The 20,022-nt window shown below is 38.0% G+C and overlaps 1 protein-coding gene across 1 annotated transcript in view; it reads right to left on the reverse strand.

The window, feature by feature from the left end:
• Window positions 1-120: 120 nt before the first annotated feature.
• ak5 (adenylate kinase 5) overlaps window positions 121-20,022 on the reverse strand; it is a 40,244-nt gene continuing 20,342 nt past the window's right edge. Inside the window, exons 7-14 of the mRNA XM_079453851.1 lie at window positions 15,641-15,731; window positions 11,493-11,569; window positions 7,603-7,645; window positions 6,843-6,887; window positions 4,263-4,426; window positions 3,032-3,148; window positions 2,151-2,345; window positions 121-762 (exon numbers count right to left, since the gene is read on the reverse strand). Coding sequence (XP_079309977.1) covers window positions 697-762; window positions 2,151-2,345; window positions 3,032-3,148; window positions 4,263-4,426; window positions 6,843-6,887; window positions 7,603-7,645; window positions 11,493-11,569; window positions 15,641-15,731 — 798 coding nt within the window. The 3' untranslated portion in view covers window positions 121-696. The remainder of the gene's footprint in view (window positions 763-2,150; window positions 2,346-3,031; window positions 3,149-4,262; window positions 4,427-6,842; window positions 6,888-7,602; window positions 7,646-11,492; window positions 11,570-15,640; window positions 15,732-20,022) is intronic.

Here is a 20,022-nt window from a genome sequence, read left to right on the forward strand (position 1 = left end):
CACACATATGTAAATGGTTACGTCTTAGGTGTCTAAAATCTCTGTAAGTAGCTAAAACCCTTCCATCATAAATATTTCTTTTAGCTCAGCTTTGATGTCTAAAGAAACACTAAAACACTTAAACTTATGAAATGCTTTTATTTCACTCTGCTTGATAAAGAAAGAATACACTTATCAGACCTCATTGTGAAATTAATTCATTATGCCCACGGCCTGTTATTCAATGTGTTTCCCCTTCAGCTCATCCATTTCTGCTTTTAATTAACTATACAATGCCAATAAATTACTATTCCAGCATGCTTAGCACAATATAAAGCATGAAATGAAATCTACCAAAAATGCTCTCCATCAGCCTGTCCTTGTGCAGATTCCTGTTCTCAAGGTTAAAATGTTTGAGTGACATGATCCAAAGACACAGTAACTTTGCTGCAAATTTATGTTTATACCACTGAATCACTGAATGTAAAAAGCTCGCGTAAGCATATAGCATAACCATTTAATACCATGAGATAAACTCTGGTATATACAGTGAATGTGGTTTGCGTGAGATGTGAAATCGATCGCTGGCTGTTAGTTTTCTGAATGAAGTGTGCATGTGAGGAAACGGGAGAGTATAAATGTTGTATGTGAGTCAGTCTGCAGTAGAGCTGTATTTGAGGGTTGTGTCCTCATGAGGGCAGTGTGATTCCAAGGTCTCTAGCAGGAATCCAAGACCAGACAGATCTGCTCAAAGACGTCCTCCGGGGGCCGCTCAGCATCAATCTACACACATACACACGGCTGTGAAAAATCTGAAAACTAGGGCATTATCTCACAGGAGACCTGTCATATAGTTTTAAAAAAACATAAACATTAAAAACATGAAGATGCGCTGAATGCATAGAGAGACAACGACGACATATAGGAAAACAGTGGAGCAGAAACCAAAATAAACACGTGTCTGCCTTTCGTATTTGTATTATCACCATCACTGGATCAGATACGTTTGTTTCATCAAATCCATTTAGTTTGAATGAAAGGCTTTTCATAAAGGGCATTCGGCTACAAGGAAAACGTCTGATAAAAAGATTAATTACAAAAATAAGATAAAGAAAATTAACATGACAAATGAAAATGAATCTTGCTTTGCTACAGATATTAAGAAATAAATGTAAGCAATAGCTGCCTTTGTGGGAAAGTTTTTCATTGGAATCACACAAGGATCACACTCGCACTTACAACAAGCAGACTTGCATAAAACACATCAAAAAAGACCCCACATCTTTTGAGCCATTTTCGTGACTTTAAAGGACAAGTTCAACCTAAGATGAAAATCCTATCATTTATTTACTCTCATGTCATGTTAAATCTGTATGACTTTCTTCTGCAGAATACATAAGGTACATTTAAAGGGAACCCGGTGTATAGAGAGATGTATGGCTTAATGCGTTGTAGCACTAAGTGCTAGTGTAAGGCTGCTACTAGCACTTCTATATCAATAGCCTAACGTTATTGTCTTCTCTCCCTTGTCTTAGCTGAGGGGGCTAATATTCACGTGTGCTCTAATACAGAATAAATAACCAAACCGCAAGCATCTTATTATTGTGTTTATAAGTATATTCTCATAAAAGATGCAATTTTCGTGGAAAGTTACCTTGCAAAGCTTTCGTGGGGAGGTTCAAATGTGTGTATAAATAGGAACAATCTACGCAATTATTAGTGAATGAGACCCAATGACTAAATGCCTTTTTATGTCAATGTTTTGTAGCTGGTATATGTTGAGATTGATCCTGCTTGCTTTTGGCTTTATCTTCATCCACTTCGACTTAAAAGACTCTTTCCCTATCATAGAGATCAGAGGATCTTTCAAATACAAATCGGATTTACTCCAGTTGGTTAGTTGCTTAATCCACTTTCATTGATTTCACAGAATTGAAACGTCCTGACATGACCAACCCAAATCTGGCGAATATAAATGTGCTTTGATTAATTAAACCCAGCTTAAGATCAGGCAGTTGGTCCTAAATAGTCAATAACTTCCAATGGGGATGTTTATTTGTGGCCATGTAGTAATGAAAACTTTCAACCATTTAAAATGCTCTAAATTTCCCAAATCTGATTCATGTATTGGTCTCTGAGCCTGCGGAATCCAGCCAAATTCAGACACTCACCTTGTGTAGCTTTTCTGTGTTTTCGTAGTGATTGACCATTGGATTGATCAGACTGCAGAATCCGTCCACCCTGCGGCAAGTGTCTCTGTCACGAGCTTCTTTAGTGTGCAGACTGCAGCTGGCCCTCTGCTGCAGCCGTCTGCTCATGATGTCTGCAGAACATTCCAGTAACAGCACTATGTCGGGCAGTCCCATCTGTAACACACGTATGCACCTGTCATACCTGCAGCAACTTACTGTAGTTAAGTTACTCTTGTACCCATTAGCATCTACAGACACTCCTGACAAAGTAATTGAAAGCTTTCTGATTGATCGAACAGTTCTCGTATACATCGTCAATGAATGTGAAGAGACTTTGACATATTCATACGAAACTTTGTATACAACATCAGTACAACATCTTTTTCACCTCATATTACTTTAACGGCAGCACACCTAGTGGCGATTTCCTTGTGTTTCTAGTACTTTTATCTATGATTTCAAATCTAATTTTCAGAACGAATGATCAGACTTTGTGTATTTTCCTTTGTACCCTTGGTGGGCTTCACCCTGTAATTGCTGCTTGCAGCTATATTTGCATATGCATACTTTAAAAAATCTCCTTCTTTCTGCATGGAAGAAGCATTACAAACCTGTATGACTTTAATTTGTAAAGAGCATTGGTAACCAAACAACACTGAACCCTGTTGCCAATGTATGGACAAAAAAACCACTGAGACATTTCTCAAAATATCTTTTGTGTTGGTTAACAGAAGAGAGATTTTTATTTTTTGTGTCAAGTGTCCCTATAAGACAAGGTTATTTTTTGTGTCCAACATTATGAAGCAACTCTGCTAAAATGTAAAGGTACAGTCTTGGCATCTTCCCTGAAGACCACTGACCTGGGCTTCATACTCCTGCGCCTGCTTTAGGTTCTTTGGAAAGCCAGTGACCAGGAAACCCTTCCTTTGACGTATGGATGACACCATGGACTCACACAGCAGATCCAGCACGGTCTCCTTTAAAAGACACGCATGTGAAATGTTCATAAGACTAACATATGTGACCCTGGATCACAAAACCAGTCTTGAGTAGCACGGCAACATTTTTAGTAAAAGCCAAAAAATACTTTGTGTGGGTCAAAATTGTAGATTTTTCTTTTATGCCAAAAATCATTAGGATATTAAGTAAAGATCATGTTCCATAAAGATATTTTGTAAATTTTCAGCCCAAAATATATAAAAACCTTATTTTTGTGAGTGGATGGCCTGCTACAGTCCCTCGGATTAACAACTTCAAAGGCGATTTTCTCAATATTTAGATTTTATGCACCCTTTACTTCCAGAATTTTACACTCTTGTATCGCCACCAGATATTGTCCCATCTTAACATCCCATATCAATAAAAAGCTTAACTATTCAGCTTTCAGTTGATGTATAAGAATTTACCCATAAGGGTCACATATACCTGGAAAGTAAAATATACTCAACGGATCGAAAGTAAGAAGTCTGGGAAAACAAAAAGTAGTTCACAGCAAATGTTAATGACAGTCATGTTGCTAGGCAACACCACTGTAACATAAATCATCTGATTAAGTCTGTATATCTCTAAGCCACATGCTTACTCGCAGGGGACTTGATCAACGAATATAACACAACAAGATAAGTGATGAGTGAGCATAGATGAAAAACAAGTCAGCTGACTGTATCAGACCTGCTTTTCAAAGACAGTCGAACTTCTGCTTCATTAACAGTGTTTAAAAAAATCTGATGGTAGAATATTTCATGTTTTCCAGAGCAGAGAAACATCCTTTCGGATTTGGACAGATCGCATATAGCACAGTACTGAACTGACCTCAAACATTAAGCACTAGAGCAATGAAAGCCATGTTGAGTTAATTCTATCGAAGAGTTGAACTTCTTTAACACTTCCAGCGATAAAGAACGATTTTCCTTGACTAGCTGGAACTAAACTGATTGACCTAAATAAGCAGTGCTTTTTGAAAGGCAGCCTAGACACTCTTAAGGCTCATTTCTAGAATCGTTCAAACCCTGAATGCATAAAAAATGTCTGTCAGCAGCATAAATGAATGATGATCATTTCCCCCGAATGGACATCAATGTGATTATGCACCTCTGGAAGTTGTTCTCCTCTCTCCAGGAGGTCTCGGAGAAACCGTCCTCTCTCGCTGTGGGACTGTAACTCACTGCACAGGATGTCTCCAGGACACAGGCGTTTCAAACTGTATCGTTCCTCTATCTTCTCAGACTGAAGAGCTTTTCCTGATCCGGGCCCACCTAGACAAACACCACCCACACATGGCAACAACCGTCAATGAATGATGAGAACGGCAGAAACAGATCTACAGCGAGAGAGAAAAACGGAAAGATACTGCGAGGTAATTGCCTGTCTTGGGAGATTATCAGCAAATATCTTATGGACTGCACCTCAGACTATCTGATAACCCACCGTGTGACCTAACTCCCATACGCTTTCATTAAGATTCCTCACACATCTCAGAGCAACCCTTATCTGTCTATACAGCCTACAACAAATCTTCCCAAAGGCTAAAGCATCTTCCACAGATTGCACATGTTGACTATTACCGTTTGACCGCTTACAGGGATGTGTCAACAATATTTCAAATCTTTAAGGAATCATTTCCAATGCCTATTTCTGGGATATTGGATGGAGGGAAAGTGTCAAACTTCTTTTTCAAGATTTTTACTGAATTTTATTAAAGTATTATTTTACTTCAAGTTTAGTTCTCAAGCATATTAATTTCCTACAAGGTTTCCTACATTCTTTCGTGTTCAACGGAACAAAGAAAATGTTCCCACTATGGTAGTCAATGGTGGCTAAGAACTGTTTGGTTACAAGCATTCTTCTAAATATCTTTCTCCGTGTTCCTCAGAACAAAGACATTTATACAGATTTGGAACAACGCAAGGGTGAGTGAATGATGACAGAATTTCCATTTTTGGAAAAATTTCCATTTAAAACTACATTTCAGTAATGCCACATGAATGATTAGGCCTTCATGTCGCCCTTTCGCAGACACAGTAAGGTCCTCAAACATCCAAGCAGTGGGCTGAGACGAAGGGAATAAATAATTTACTGCACAAGTGATGCATTTTATGTCAATGTAGTGTTGTCATATTATGAATAATAGATATGTATTTGGAACTCTAACTCCAAGGTTGAGCGAGACACGACAAACTCTCTCAATTTTATACCCAGTCAAGAGACAGAAACTGAGTTAGTTTCTGTTAGTGTTCTGTTAGTGTTAGTGTTAGTTAGTGTTAATTCCAGTAGGAAGACATGTTCTGAAATATTTCTTTCACTCCAACATTTACTTGTTTTTTTCTGACAGAAGATACTGACTGACGTATCAAACAGTGAGTGGGTGGTTTCATGAACAATACACAAAAAAAGTGACAGAAATGTTTTCTTCAAATTTAGGAAATTCTGCCTGAAATGTTCTGTTGCAGACTTCAGTGAGCAACCAGAGCATTTGGTTTGGTTTATATGTACATCCACCCATGAGAAAGAAAAATCACAAATCTTTTTAACATATTTGTGGAAAGCCTGTGGAGACCACATGGGAGACTTTTATGGAGTTTGAAGAATCTTACTAAAACTTCACACTGAGGGAACATGGAGCAAGAACACAGCATAGGAAAACCAACCTCTGAGCCAAACAATCCTCTGGCTAAATATACTGTAGATCACTTCATTCCTTAAAACATTCTTCTGGCAAACCTCAACTTTTCCTATCGCCCCTCAAATGCTTTTAGCCTGTTCCATTTGTTTCATGGCAGACAGCAGCTTTTAATAAACTTTCATGTGAATCTATAAATCTGTCAAGGATGTGGGCTACTTTTAGCCTGCCAATCATTGTACAAAGCCTTATTCTCAATCTATCTATTCTAAGATTAAACTTAAAAGTTTAACTGCGAGAAAACTTCCCTCAGAGGAGCCCTGAGCCGGCTATTAGCTCTAATCATGAGCCATTTTATTTCTTTGACAGTTACCACCGTGCAGGTACATAGCTAATAAATCTTTCCACAAGTCTTTAATGTCTGGGTTAAGGTGGTTGGAGTGCACTTTTAGTGTCATTTATCCATACCATTAATCTCACATCTGTCCATCCGTTAGACTGATAAAAGCATATTCACAGTGATACTGAGCGAATAAACGCTGTATGGTTCCTTTCATTACCTCTGTTGATCCAACACCATGAACTCAAACCATATCCATCAGGTTCCATTCAAAGATCCGCCAAATTGATTTCTTTGAGCCTCCCTTTCACCACAAATAGATCTAAAGCTTGGCTTTTAGTTCAACTTTACTACGTCCCAGTGGAGTACGTAAAGCTTCTGAACCACCATGAGGAGAGAAATGCCTCAAACAAAGACTCAGACCAGCTTGTCTTCCATTTATCAAAAACATGAATGGAGCTCAGATGTCGACTGTCACCAGTTCCAATTAGGAAGCGTTTTAGGACACCCGAGATGCTTTCAACTGCCCCCAATTTCACACTTCATTGTGTTGCGAGTGTGTGTCTGGTATTTATCATAAGTTCTGGTCATGTTTGGATAACCTGTCATGTACGTTCTTTGAGGGTGAAATGCAGAAACAAACGCATGTGGCTTTCTGTGTGAACAATGCTTGAAAAATGTGCGACTGCTGCTGCTGTAGCGTTGAACGTACCGATCACAAAGATGACCTTTGGTTTCTTGGTCTCCGCTGGAAAACCTGGTGGCATATTGGAAGGAGATTGATTATGACATTAAATGAGATGGAAAGTAAAAATTGCAAAACAAGATGTTGCCATTTAGTCATTTTGAGCACTAAACCTAAAACCAAAGGTTTCTACTGAATCATCACAAAAGAAGAGATCTGTTTGGTTATAAGCATTCTTCCAAATATATATATATATGTTCAACAGAAAATATTTAAGTATACAGATTTGGAACAACTCGAAGGTGAGTAAATGATGACAGTATTTTTTATTAACTTAAATTCACCATAAAATATTTTTGTTTTGGCATTTTTGGGTGAAGTTACAGCCTTAGAACTAAAATATTTGAGCAGCAGATTTTAGGAGTAGATTTCAGGTGCAATACAAACGTTGCACAAGTGGAAGGAGATATGTGGGAACGCCAGAAACACACATTTTCCAATTGGGTTTCTTTTAAATACTGCAACCTACCCCTGATTGCAACCTACAAGGCTGAACTCACAAAAATATTTTTTACAATCATACCGACTTTAGTTGACTAATATCTGGCACTGTGTACATATAGGTCACACTCATACATTCTTTATATCTGTCACTAGGTTTTGCAAATAAAATGTTTTAAAAAGAGCTTGTTAACTTTAACAACACGATATTTAATCATTGAAAAAGCTTGTGTGTTTTTTTCTGAAAAACATACAAAATATATAGTAAGGGTGATACTGCACTCACTATCTGCAATTGCCTCTGCGTATCCTGGAACCTCTTCATCTGTCTGTGATAGAGAAAGATACGTGAGAAAGTACAAATACATTACAGCTTTGTACAACCGAACGCACTCAGATATACTGCATACCATCATAAACCGAAGAACTATATGATCTGAACATGTTTATCTAACAGAAACAGAAAATGTACTTTTCTAGAGTTTCCTCAAAATATATGAACATTATTTCATTGTTTTTCATCGAGAACACAAAAGAAGATATTTTGAAGAACGTTAGTAACCAAGCAGCATTGTCTCCCATTGCCTTCCGTTGTCTGGACAAAACCACTGAGAAATCTTTTTTGTTTCACAGAGTCATATACAGGTTTTGAACCACATGAGGGTAAACAAATGATGAATGAATATTCATTTTTGGGTGAACTGACCCCTTAACAATCATCAATCAGCTTGGGTCCTTAACGCTGTAATTTACACTCATAAATAAACAAATAAATAAAAAAGCACCATTACTTTTCTCAAAACATGAGAAAAGTAATGGAGAAATGGACACTTTCTGATGATTACAATAATTACAAGAGTTCTGGGTTGTTGGAGAGAAAAACATATTTTTGAAGGTGAGAGTGTATAAATGTGTGTGTGTGTATGTATGGTCTTGTATTTATAGTTTAAGCTGTGGGACCTAGACCTGAACTCGCAAACTCATGGAGACTCGCGTCACTGTGGCGGCCAGAATTGAGGTCCCCATGGGCAAAAAATCGTATAAATCGTACATATCGAAAATATGAAAATGCAAAAAGTTTTCTATGATCTTTAGGTTCAGGGGTTGAACTATACAGTTTGTACAGTATAAAAATCATTACGCATATGGACTGTCCCCGCGGAGATGATAAACCAGACGTGTGTGTGTGAGGGGGAGGAGTGCAGGGTGACTCTGATGAACTTGTGATGTGGGCAGGACAGCCGGTCCGATGAGTCATGACAGAGAGAGTGAAACAAATCCACACGCACACACACACGATCAGAACTGAAAGCCCACAGAACATCAACCGCTAGCCAAATTAACAATCCGTATGGATAACATTTTACATTTCATTACCGTCAATCTAAAATTCTATTTAAATGAATGCATTTGGCAGACAGTTATATCAAAAGTGACTTGCAGTGCATTTAAGGTAGGCCTATACTTCTTTTTATCAATTTAGAGCTTTAATCTTACAGCCTTTGCATTGCAACTGTGACTCTATCAGTACAAACTCAACAAGTGAATATTTTGGTTACATCTAAGGCCTGCACACACCCACATAAAAATCTCACAAGTGCAGTTGTGCTGTTACAATTGTGTCCGTTGCTTTTCTATACATGTTTAGATATTTGAACAGTAAAACAAGAACACTCGGTAAGAAGTAAGAAAGTATGTTCTGATGAATCGCTCACTCATCAGATGTTTTCTTTGCGTTCTTTCACATGTCTCTCTCTCCCTCTCATGCTATGGATGAGGTTTTCTCATAAATATCACAGTCTAACTCTCATTCATTAGCTGTGCAGTGTAAGGTCGGCCTGGAGTCGTTTGCCATGTTTTTATGCGTGGCAGAGCCGTGGGTGCTTCACGGCGCTTCAGATGGATGAAACACTCACACTCTTGTTCTGCATCTTAATAGTGACAATGATTTTTTTTATAAAAAGTCCTGTTTTACTTAAGAGAATGTAAACCCCCTTAAAAATGAAGTTTATACAGCCATAGTATTTTCATGGTGTTCCTATACTCAAAGGACTACCACAAAATTACGATAGTAATTTCTCTTAAAAAAATAATCCTCTGGGAGTGAACACTGAATGACACATACAATGTAAACATTCCCGAAATAAACCTCGCATTAAATCTCTATAGGGCTTTGGTTCCTTTTAAATTTAAAGACTGCTGAGAACATTAAGGTTTTAATCTGGACCGAAGCATTTCTGATGGACAAAGCCGGTGTGAGCGGAGTCAAGAAACCACAGAACAAGCTTCACACTGAGATGAAAACTGTTCTGAGATCAGCTCTCATCTAGAGAAGAATATTGCTGCCAATGGCACTGAGAGTTTACTGTGAGCAGCACAGCTGATGGACACAGATGAAAGGGTCGCGCTGTGAATGTGGAAAGTTTCACACCATCCATCCTCCATTAAAGAACCTCACAGAATGTCTCATGCGACCGTCACATAAAACAAATACAATGCAAAATGCATGAATGTCTTTCGGTGCAAACAGAATTTGGTTTCACAGAGATCTAGACTAATTGGTTGTCGGCTTTGTGTACAGCAGCAGGATTTCATCGGCAGATAACACGAATTCTGTGAATAAGAAGATAATATGTGTCTCTGTATGACAGCGAGTTTGCGTGTGTGTGAGAGAGACAGGGAGAATGGAAAAGCAAGGGAAGGGAACAAGATGCTAGAGGAAGAGAACAAACATAATGAAAACAATCAATGACCGATTTATCTTCAGATCAGAATAAACTTAATACAGTGTTATGTTCCTCAGATTATACTGTAAAGCAGAAAATCTTTACTTTCAGTATAAACGGATGACATGGAAGTCATATAAATACATTTATGGTTCTTTGATGTTGTTATTGGAAGTATTTTTTATTTCAGAATGAACTATTTCCTAAAAAGGACTAGTCATTGAGATTTAGCGACATCAAGTGGTGAGATTGCTAATTGCAACCAACGGCTGACTCCACCGCTTGCCCCTTTCTTTTGAATTACTACGGTGGCTGATACAGAACTGAGATGTTGTCCCATTTTAGCTCACGTGCTCTGTACAGCAGTTTGTCCATTTAGGGCTACTGTAGAAAAACAACATGGTGAGTTTCATGTAAGGGGACCCGCCGTGTATGTACATGGAAATAGCTCATTCTAAGGTAATAAAAACTTAAAGCTTCATACACCTCTGAAGACATAGTCATGTATATTATATTGCATTTCTGTCAATAGATCCTATTAAAAATGACACACTGGACCTTCAACTGAAGCCATGTAATCTAAAGATAAATACTGAACGAACACTTAAATCAATGTCTTTCATTACAAAACATGCATGCTTATACTATGTTGTAAAACAACCTCTCTTTACACAATCTGAACATTACAGTGTAGATTACATATATCTCCACTCAACAGCAAATTCCTCCTGACCATGCAATGCTATATTGCAACGATATCCCGCAACCCCCTAGTTTACTGCAGAGAGCTATATAGCGTCTCATTATAGACCATCTGTACACACTCAATTATTCAGGAACATTGATCACATTTTCCACATTGAAGGTCAAAGAACATGCACTTAAAATGTACTTCTAAAATAGCAAGGATGGTATATTATTTGGCTTTAGGGGCTACTGCAAGATATACGATCATTCGTATGGCCAATCGCTAATACAGGCCTGTCACTCAGCAGCCATTTCCATTTAACACAGTGTTTAGTGTTCGGCCCGCTTCTAATAACCATTCAGCAGTTTCATCTGAGGCTAATATGAGATTCCGATAACTTCATCATAAATTAAAGTGATGAGACAGATGAGCCACTGTTTGACATGCTAATGATGCTCTGAATGCTATTGTGATGTCACAATGATGGCGATAACATCAAACCATTGTCATATTACCGGATTAAGAATTAACACTAGCCTCCAAAAAGAAGAAAGAGCAAAATGATGGGCTTGACTAAAATTGATAAAAAATGAGTTGATGGTATAACTTATATGGGAACCTCAGACATGACATGTTTGTGTATATGTAATATATGTCATTATTTGATTGTAGTTCTAAGATCAATTGTTATGTATTTGACCAGTTGTTGATTATTAGAGATTAGTTTACAAGTAGTGAGTTTACACATAGTGGAGAATGTACCTGTTCATCGAATTTGATGGGTACATCTGCCAGACTGCTGCTGTCTGCTAGTAAACTGAGGTCAAGCTCACTGGGTCCTGCATAGAGAGAGAAAGCAAAAGATACAATCGTATTGAAAGAAAAAACCATTCATGTAAACCGACGAAAACAGAGGTTTTAGAGTCATACTGTACAAAGAAGGATCTTTATATGCAGTCTTTACACTGAAGCCTCGTATAATAATAGAGACACTTATTTACCTCAAACCTACTGCTTGTTATTGAAATGGAGTGCAGTAGCTCTAATATTTCTTTATTGTTCAGTAGCAACGATTGCAAGAGGAACCCTGCGGTTCTTTCTGTAGCGCAGGCAACGATCACAAAGGTTTCCATGTTAGAAAGGTTTTTGATGTGTTCATTAGTGGCATAAGTAGACGTTTCACAGAGAGAAGATTAGCTTTCGGAACTGACTATTGCATTGACTTAAACAGATGCATAGATGTTTTATGCTCCAGATGGTTATTTATCGGTACGGATTCTATTAATAGGATGCTTTATAAAAACTTGTTTGATTTAGTAAGACTAGAATAACATCAAGCAGAAATGGGTGAACATTTAGAACAGTCTGAATTACAGTCAAACAAATGTAAGTGATGGATTATAGTAAGGTTCTAAACACAAAGTTAAACACTGTAACACAAGGTCTTTGTGGTGTATTGCTTTTCTAAAGCAGCACTATGTTGGCCTCTTTGGGCAACTGCAATAGTTCATCCTAACAAATCAATTTATTTGTTTTCTGTAACCAAAGCCTATAGCACCCGATATCATGCAGTTTACACAAATGCAGTGATACACTTGTGCAAATCCTGCCAAAACCTACAGTAATAAGAGCACTTTTAAGCTGTTCAGACTGACATAAATCATGGTATTTTATTTCTGAGTAGGGCTGTCACAATATACTGATATTGATAATAACTGTTATATTGATAATTATCCTTAGTGATATAATGTTAACACCCCACATATGGTAGTATCGAAAATATAGCACCAGTATCTGGTGGACACTACAACATAGCAGCAACATTTCACATTAAGAGCCAAGATGGTAACCAACTCTCTCTTTAGGTATGATTCACTGCCCTAAAAAAGAGAGTTTTTGAAATAATCTTTTGTTTATCGAGCCTTACTAAACATGTCCAATCGTTGAGATTTTAATATCATGTCTTAGAACTTATTATATTAAGTGACATCTACAATATTTTAATACTGACAGTTCAGTGTCAGATATTGTTGTATAATGTCTAGTAAACAGTAAACAGGTAGTTGCTTGTGATAGATCTATTCTATGTGCATTACTGAGAAAAGCACTATATTTCGTTCTATATTTCATTAATAATTAAAGGGATAGTTCACCCAAAATGAAAATTCGGTCATAATTTACTCACCCTCTTGTAATTTCATACGTGTATAAATGACTTTGTTCACCAGAACAAAGAAAAATATAATAAAAATGTTCCTGCTATGTTTGTGTATGATGTTCCAGAACTGAAAATTGCTTACCTTTATCCGAATATCTTTCTCTGTGTTCAGCAGAACAAAGAAATGTATAAAGGTTTGAAACAATCTGAGGAGGAGTAAACGATGGGGTTTTTGGGTGGTGTATACCTTTAAGCAAATACTTGGAACAGTCCACTTTTGGTTTTATTATACATTATGCTTAGTAACATATCATTTGAAGCTAAATCTTTTAATGAGAAATTGTATTTCAATTGTATTTTTCTATCTGAAAGAACCAGTTACATTTGAGCAGTATGTGTGTTGAGACAGACTATGTGCCCTTTTTGAGCTAATACAGTGCTCTTCTATCTGAGCTCCAGGAACATGCAGTCCCTTACAACAATGAGGTCACAGATTCTCTGACAAAACGCATTTGGCAAGAGGAAAACGGGTTTCAACTGCAAGAAATGTTTTTCAAAGATTCTGACAGCTCACTGAGTTGAACATAAAACCCAGCATCACAGGGGTTTGGCCTCAGCCATGAGGTCACACGTAAACAAACACACACACAAATATGGTTTCAGTTTCCCATAAAAGCATCTGTTGTAAGTTCTGATTCAGCACACTGCTACACTATGCCAGAGGCTGATGCTATGTGACATTGGCTGCCTCTTTTATAGACTAGTACATTGTAGCATTCGCTGACACTTCCAGTCTCTGTCCTTCGGCACTAAAGCAGAAGTGACAGCAATTTGAAATAGTGTCACACGTTGTCTTACCGAAATCATTGGTCTGCTCTATCTTTCTAGTCTTTTCGTAGTGTGTCTTGTATCTTGGCCAGCCTTTATCCAGTGAAGCCATTTGACAGAGATGAAAGAGCTTTCTGGCAGTATAAAAAATGTGTTGTAGGATTACATATTACGTATTCAATTGTTGGTTTCGCCACCGAGTCCTCTGGAAGTAATGGAACATTTCTTTCCCTGGTAGGATTATGCGTCACAGGAATGCATTTGCTGATGCAGACGTGGCTTTTTTGCCAAAAAAAGTGGGCATGGGTCGTTTCCTTTTATCCAGGACTACTACGTCACTTTGAAATGTCTTGCTTATATTGAAATTCAAAAAAATATTTCTATATAAGAAGTTTCTTGTTTGTAATATATCATCAAAAATGATAATGTTGGGGAAATGAAATACTTCTGCACAGTAGGAATGATTCATCTAACATGCAAAAACATCAAGTGATTCATTCAGCGATTTCCATTCAGCTCACAGATCAGTAACGGCATTTAGCACAACAAATCCTTGGCTTTCCAGCACAATCCCCGGTTGCACAGTGGAAAATATCTGCAGTATTGTTCTATTTCAGGGGAATATCTCTGTTAAATGACAGTAATTGAAGACAAGCAATAAAACAGTAAAGTTGACTGTTTGTTTGACTGAAGCCTGACAGCACAAAACAGATAAAGACAGCGCTGGCACTAGCACTGTAATGATGCACTGACAGTATGATGTCAAGTGTACATTGCAGAAGTGCATAAGCGGATTGGCCATCTAGCAATTCTGGCAAATGCAAGAGGGGCCGTGGACCATTTTTTAAAATGTGGGCCGGTCAGATTTATAAAAATATACATAAATGTCCAATGCCAATTGTAAGCGGGGTACACTTACATACAGAAGGCTAATAATATTAAAAGGCCTCAGACGGCCTTTTATCCTCTGTATACATCATCTCCATTTGGGCCAGATTATTCAACACCCCCGTGTATTTGTGTTGCTGCTGCACCGAGGAACATTTCACCTCGACGTGGCAGTCTGCCACTTCCTCAACTCCCCAGCTCTCCTCAAGGTCACAGGACCCACAGAGACCTAACCAAATATCACTAAGTTCCTTTTCACGCCACCATCCACTAATCTCTCATTCTGTGGTACCAGCGCAAGTAAATAATCATCAAGGCTGACTGACATGGACGACGGTTGACAGCATAACACGTTGGGATGCGGAAAGTCTGCATCAATCTCTTACGCAAATCTTTGGCTGTGACTTTCCAGGGACCTTTGTAAGGAGATCAAATTCACGCCGGTTGCTTTGCTGCTGTTTGGTGTCTGGAGATCAAGAGTTCTCTGATGTGTTCTTCCTGCCAAGGCTGAGGTAATCATGACAAGCTGATGAATAAAATCCAGTATCTGGAACATTTTCGTTTGTGCGAAGACTTTTTCGTGGCTCTGAAAAAATGGGTTCAGTGACTGTTTTGACTTTTTTATATGGACAATTTGAGTTTCTGCTATTTGGTGGATTATCAAAGAAGAATGTTTTTAGATTTTGACTGTTGACTTCTTTCAACCTAAAAAAAAGCCTAAAATTGAAGTTTAATGTTGCCAGTTAAAGTTTTTTTGCAATACATAGCCATATCTTCATATACACATACATACACATACTGTATATATATATTTATATAAATATATTTATTTATATATTCTTTCTTCCACTTTTTTCTTTTCTGCCCCTTTTAAATTGTTTCCACTATTTTATTTCCCAGGATATATACAAATAATATTTTAACAGGATATATACAAATAATAACTTTATTCAAATAGCTAATAGGCTTTAGTGTAAATACAGTATATACTGTTAATTGTCAACAATCCTGGTTTACATTGATGATGTATTCTTACCTGCCACAGGCTCTTTGGTGGGGTACACCTTGTTGTCGACTGTCATGCTTATGTCATTAAACACTTCCTCCTCATCTCGATCTGCATCAAGCTGTAAAAAACATAAAAAGAGTTTAGTACACGGAGTTACTTACAAAGAGCTCACACAGGTATGTACGACAACACATATAATGAGGCCATTAAGGATGAAGCCAAACAATAGATTGTTACTTTCTGAATCATGTTTCAGCGATCTCTACTAATGAATGCTTCCTATAGGTGGTTCAACACGTCTGCGTAAACAAGATTACTGTATCGATCTCAGGCTCGGCTAGAAACCCATCTAGTTAGAGCCATGCTGTGATTCATCAATGAAAGCAGACTTCATCACTTTCCTATAACTCCCATCATAACTATAGGAATCACTAAAAAGGATAAGTGCTAGACATAAACCTTGTCACACAGAACAGAAAACCTTCGTAAGACGTTTCAAAAGGATCTCGCATAACAGTGCATTGGGCGAAATAATTGTTGAGAAACAGGCAGGAAGAGCAACAACCCAATCCTGTCTCTCTGAATGTTTCCATGACAACAGACTAAAACGGGCCACAGTGTAGCAGGAAGTGCGTGGGAGTGTCCCTTGAGCTTCAGAAGACGATGTACCTGTTGTATTATTATTAGATACAGAGTAAGGTGTCGAATATTAGAAATGAACACATTGGATTACTGACTGAAGCCGTCTTTCTGTTTTTATTACGATGCTAATGATATTCATTCACTCATAAAAAAGTGTGCTGGCAGTCTCACAGTAAAACATATCATTGTACATTGATATATATCATGGTAGTTAACGATGGCCATATTTATGTATAATTGCATTTACTGAAGAAGATGAACATTATAGAGTAGAAAGAAAAAGCCTAGAATAGAAAGCGACTTGTCAGTGAATATTTTTGCATCTGCAATTGGAGCATTGTATGAACCTACATGTAATGTAGTGCTCTCCAAACAACTTTGCAGCTCACAATTGTCCTTCATATAAGTCAGCCTAATGGAAAAAGTAGCCACTAAGTTTTTTCTGAGCTAAAACGCCCAAAATGTTCAAACACATCTACTGCGTAAAGAGAAAAAGTAGATCCATGCTAAAGTGATGCATGGTATTCATTTCCATTGTGAATGTTATTCTCATTCTTTTTATGCGATTTCTGTCTCAGACGTATATAAAATTCATAACGTTGCATACTAGCAACTTGCATATCTCAGTAACGGCTCCAAATTAGGCTTTCTCCAAGGCTTGTGATGATTGATCTGAATTCAACAAAAATAAATGTTTAATATTAAATATAGAAGAACAGCTACACAAATGCAATGTTACAAAAGTTATATTAGGGTGTATTTTTAATATTTTTATTCATAAATGAATACTTATTCACAACCGAGACCCTGCAGCATGACATCATTTCCATTTCCATGTATTCTAGTTTCCAATTATATTTACATGCTTAAAATCAAGTGTGACTGGAACATTAGGTCCAGCTGAAATTTGTTTTAACTAAAACATAATATATATATATATATATATATATATATATATATATATATATATATTGATTGTCTTCTATATTGCAAAAGTATCAACATACAGTGTTTATGATCTTCCATAGAATAAAAGCTTGGCATAAATTTACAAAAAACACATCTACTGAGACCCAAGACGCAAGTCCACTCCCCTTTCATTAGGGGTAATTTCAGAACATATTTTAAAGACTCTGAATTATTCAGGAAATGACATCCAGGCCTCTGTGGTGCCAGTAAAAGAACTTGCCACCAAAGCGTTAATTCAATCTATTAAAAGGGTCCAACTTCAAATAAGCTTCAAAATTAAATATTACTCACTCTCTCTCTCTCTCTCTCTCTCTCTCTCTGCAGTAACTTAAATATCTCTTTTTGATTGGAACTACATCAGGACATTTTTTAATGGATTCCTACAACTCCAGTGTAGTTACACTTAAAAGGGTTAGAGCAGAGTCTAATATCAGAGTGCCCTGTTGAAATCACTGACATGCAAGATGCAAAGCAAAGAAATATAGTTATTTTGCGGCTGGTTGAATCTTCAGTTGTGTGTTTTTATAGTTTATTATAACCTGTAATGTGTGTGAGGGTAATTGACCTCAAATGACCAGTAACATAAATCTGCAGGACAAAGAAAATGTACTGAGAAAGTTGGCAGAGGGAATTTTCAATCAACTATATTAAATCAATTTTTAAGGCTCCACATCTTTGGGAATGTAATAAAAAACACAAGTAGTCTGTTTTGTGACCATGGATTATGTTACTGTGATAGTAGTCTGTGTACAAAATGAACACATTTGTCCTAATAATAATTTAATAAATAAACACATCATGGCCTACGTTAATGACCTGTATTGATGTATTAGATGTGTATTTAAAAATGAAAAAGGCTGTCAATACAAGTCTGAACATTAAAAAGTCTCATATCCCTCCTCTACTTCATCAAAAATTACAAATATTATTTTTGTGTAAATTATCTTTTCCTCTCAAAGGGTCAAGAAATACTAAATACTGTATCACTCAATCTCTCTGAAGGTCACTTCACCATAGTAACAAGCTAAATAAATTATGAATGGATCCCAAACTAAAATCATTTCCTCCTTAGTCATTGTTCTCGTTACATCATTATTTCCACCTTGACAGTTTATACCAGACTGTTTTCAACTAAAAACAGAAACATTTGTATGCGCTTTGGCAGTTCATTTACACAAAAACAGCATTTTGGGGGACTGAAAACGCAAGCTTTTGAAAACTGGTCTCAAAGTGCAAAAGTTATTTTAAGCCGTATTTTTGACATTATTTATTCATAAATGATTACTTATTCACAACCGAGGCCCTGCAGCATGACATCATTTCCATTTCCATGTATTCTAATCATATTTACATGCTTAAAATCTAGTGTGACTGGAACATTAGGTCCAGCTGAAATTCGATTTATCTAGAACATAATATATATATAGTCTGGCGAAGAAACATCTGAAGACGCTAATCAACAAGAAACTCCGGCACGACTGCAAGAGTTGTCAAGTGACAACTCTTATCATCAAAACTTCCAGTGTGACAACATGGATGTTGTGCTTTCTCTTATCTGCACAGGTCATCGGACATTCAATAGATTTTTGGTCGTCCTCGAAAAGCACCTATGGTTAACCCTAGCTGACCTCAAGGATGCAGACAGGAGGGCGCTTCTCCACGCTGTAATCTTTCCCTCTGGCCTCAGTGTCTTCAGTTTGCCACCTCTGTCTTTTTCAAATGAGACCGTTATAGCTGTGGCTGAACGCTCGAGTCCCCATAACAGACTGGATCACCGATCGGCTGTGTATTCTGGTCACACACCCATATTTCAGCAGGGGAGTCCCCTTGAGCATGGTGACCTCCCGCACTGTAGTTGCAACGGACGCCTCCACTTCGGGCTGGGAGGCAGTGTACGACGGAATACCGGTCTCAGGCCAATGGACACGGGCGGAGAGTGAGTGGCATATAAACTGTCTGGAAATGAGTGTGATATTTTTAGAAATATGCTGAAATATGTGTGTGTGACCAGAATACATAGCCGACCGGTGATCCAGGCTGTTCAGCCACAGCTGTAACGGTCTCATTTGAAAAAGACCGAGGTGGCGAACTGAAGACACTGAGGCCATGAGACCCAGCAACCTCTGAAACTCTTTTAGACAGACCTCTTTCCTGACTGCCGAGCGGCAGACTGTATGCCTTTCCTCCGGTGAAGATTTTGCCTCTGACTCTTTGGAAAATCAGGAGAGAGAGAGCGTTAGGGATCCTCATCGCCCTGTATTGGCCGAATCAGCCCTGGTTCCCAGTTTTGCAGGAGATGCCAATTGCCCTGCCGCTGCGGTTCCCCCTAAGAGCAGATCTGCTGACTCAGGTGGGAGGCAAAATTCGGCACCCCAACCCGGAGCTGGGTAGCCTGCATTTGTGGCTCCTGCAGAGACTGTGATTGGTTCTGGCACGCTCTCCTCTCACGTTATCGAAACGCTAGCAGAATCATTCGCCCCATCGACTAGACACCTTTATTCACTGGAAAGTGTTAGACAGGTGGTGCTGTGATAGAGGTATCGACCCATTTAAGAGTTCTGTGGCAGATTTCTTAACTTTCCTCCTGCACTAGATGGACCACGCTTAAAGTCGATGTGGCTGCTACTGCATCTTTTTGGCTTTGAATTGGCAAGCACCTGCTGGTAGTCAGGTTCCTTCTATATTCATTACAGGGCCGAATTACCATAAAATACATCCACATAACGCTGTCTAGCATTTGACGCACATTGACATGAGATGAGCTTCTTTCATAAGCCAAACACAGGCAGTGTATGCAG

The sequence above is a fragment of the Barbatula barbatula genome (genome assembly GCF_947034865.1).
Source record: "Barbatula barbatula genome assembly, chromosome: 3".
Classification (NCBI taxonomy): Eukaryota; Metazoa; Chordata; class Actinopteri; order Cypriniformes; family Nemacheilidae; genus Barbatula; species Barbatula barbatula.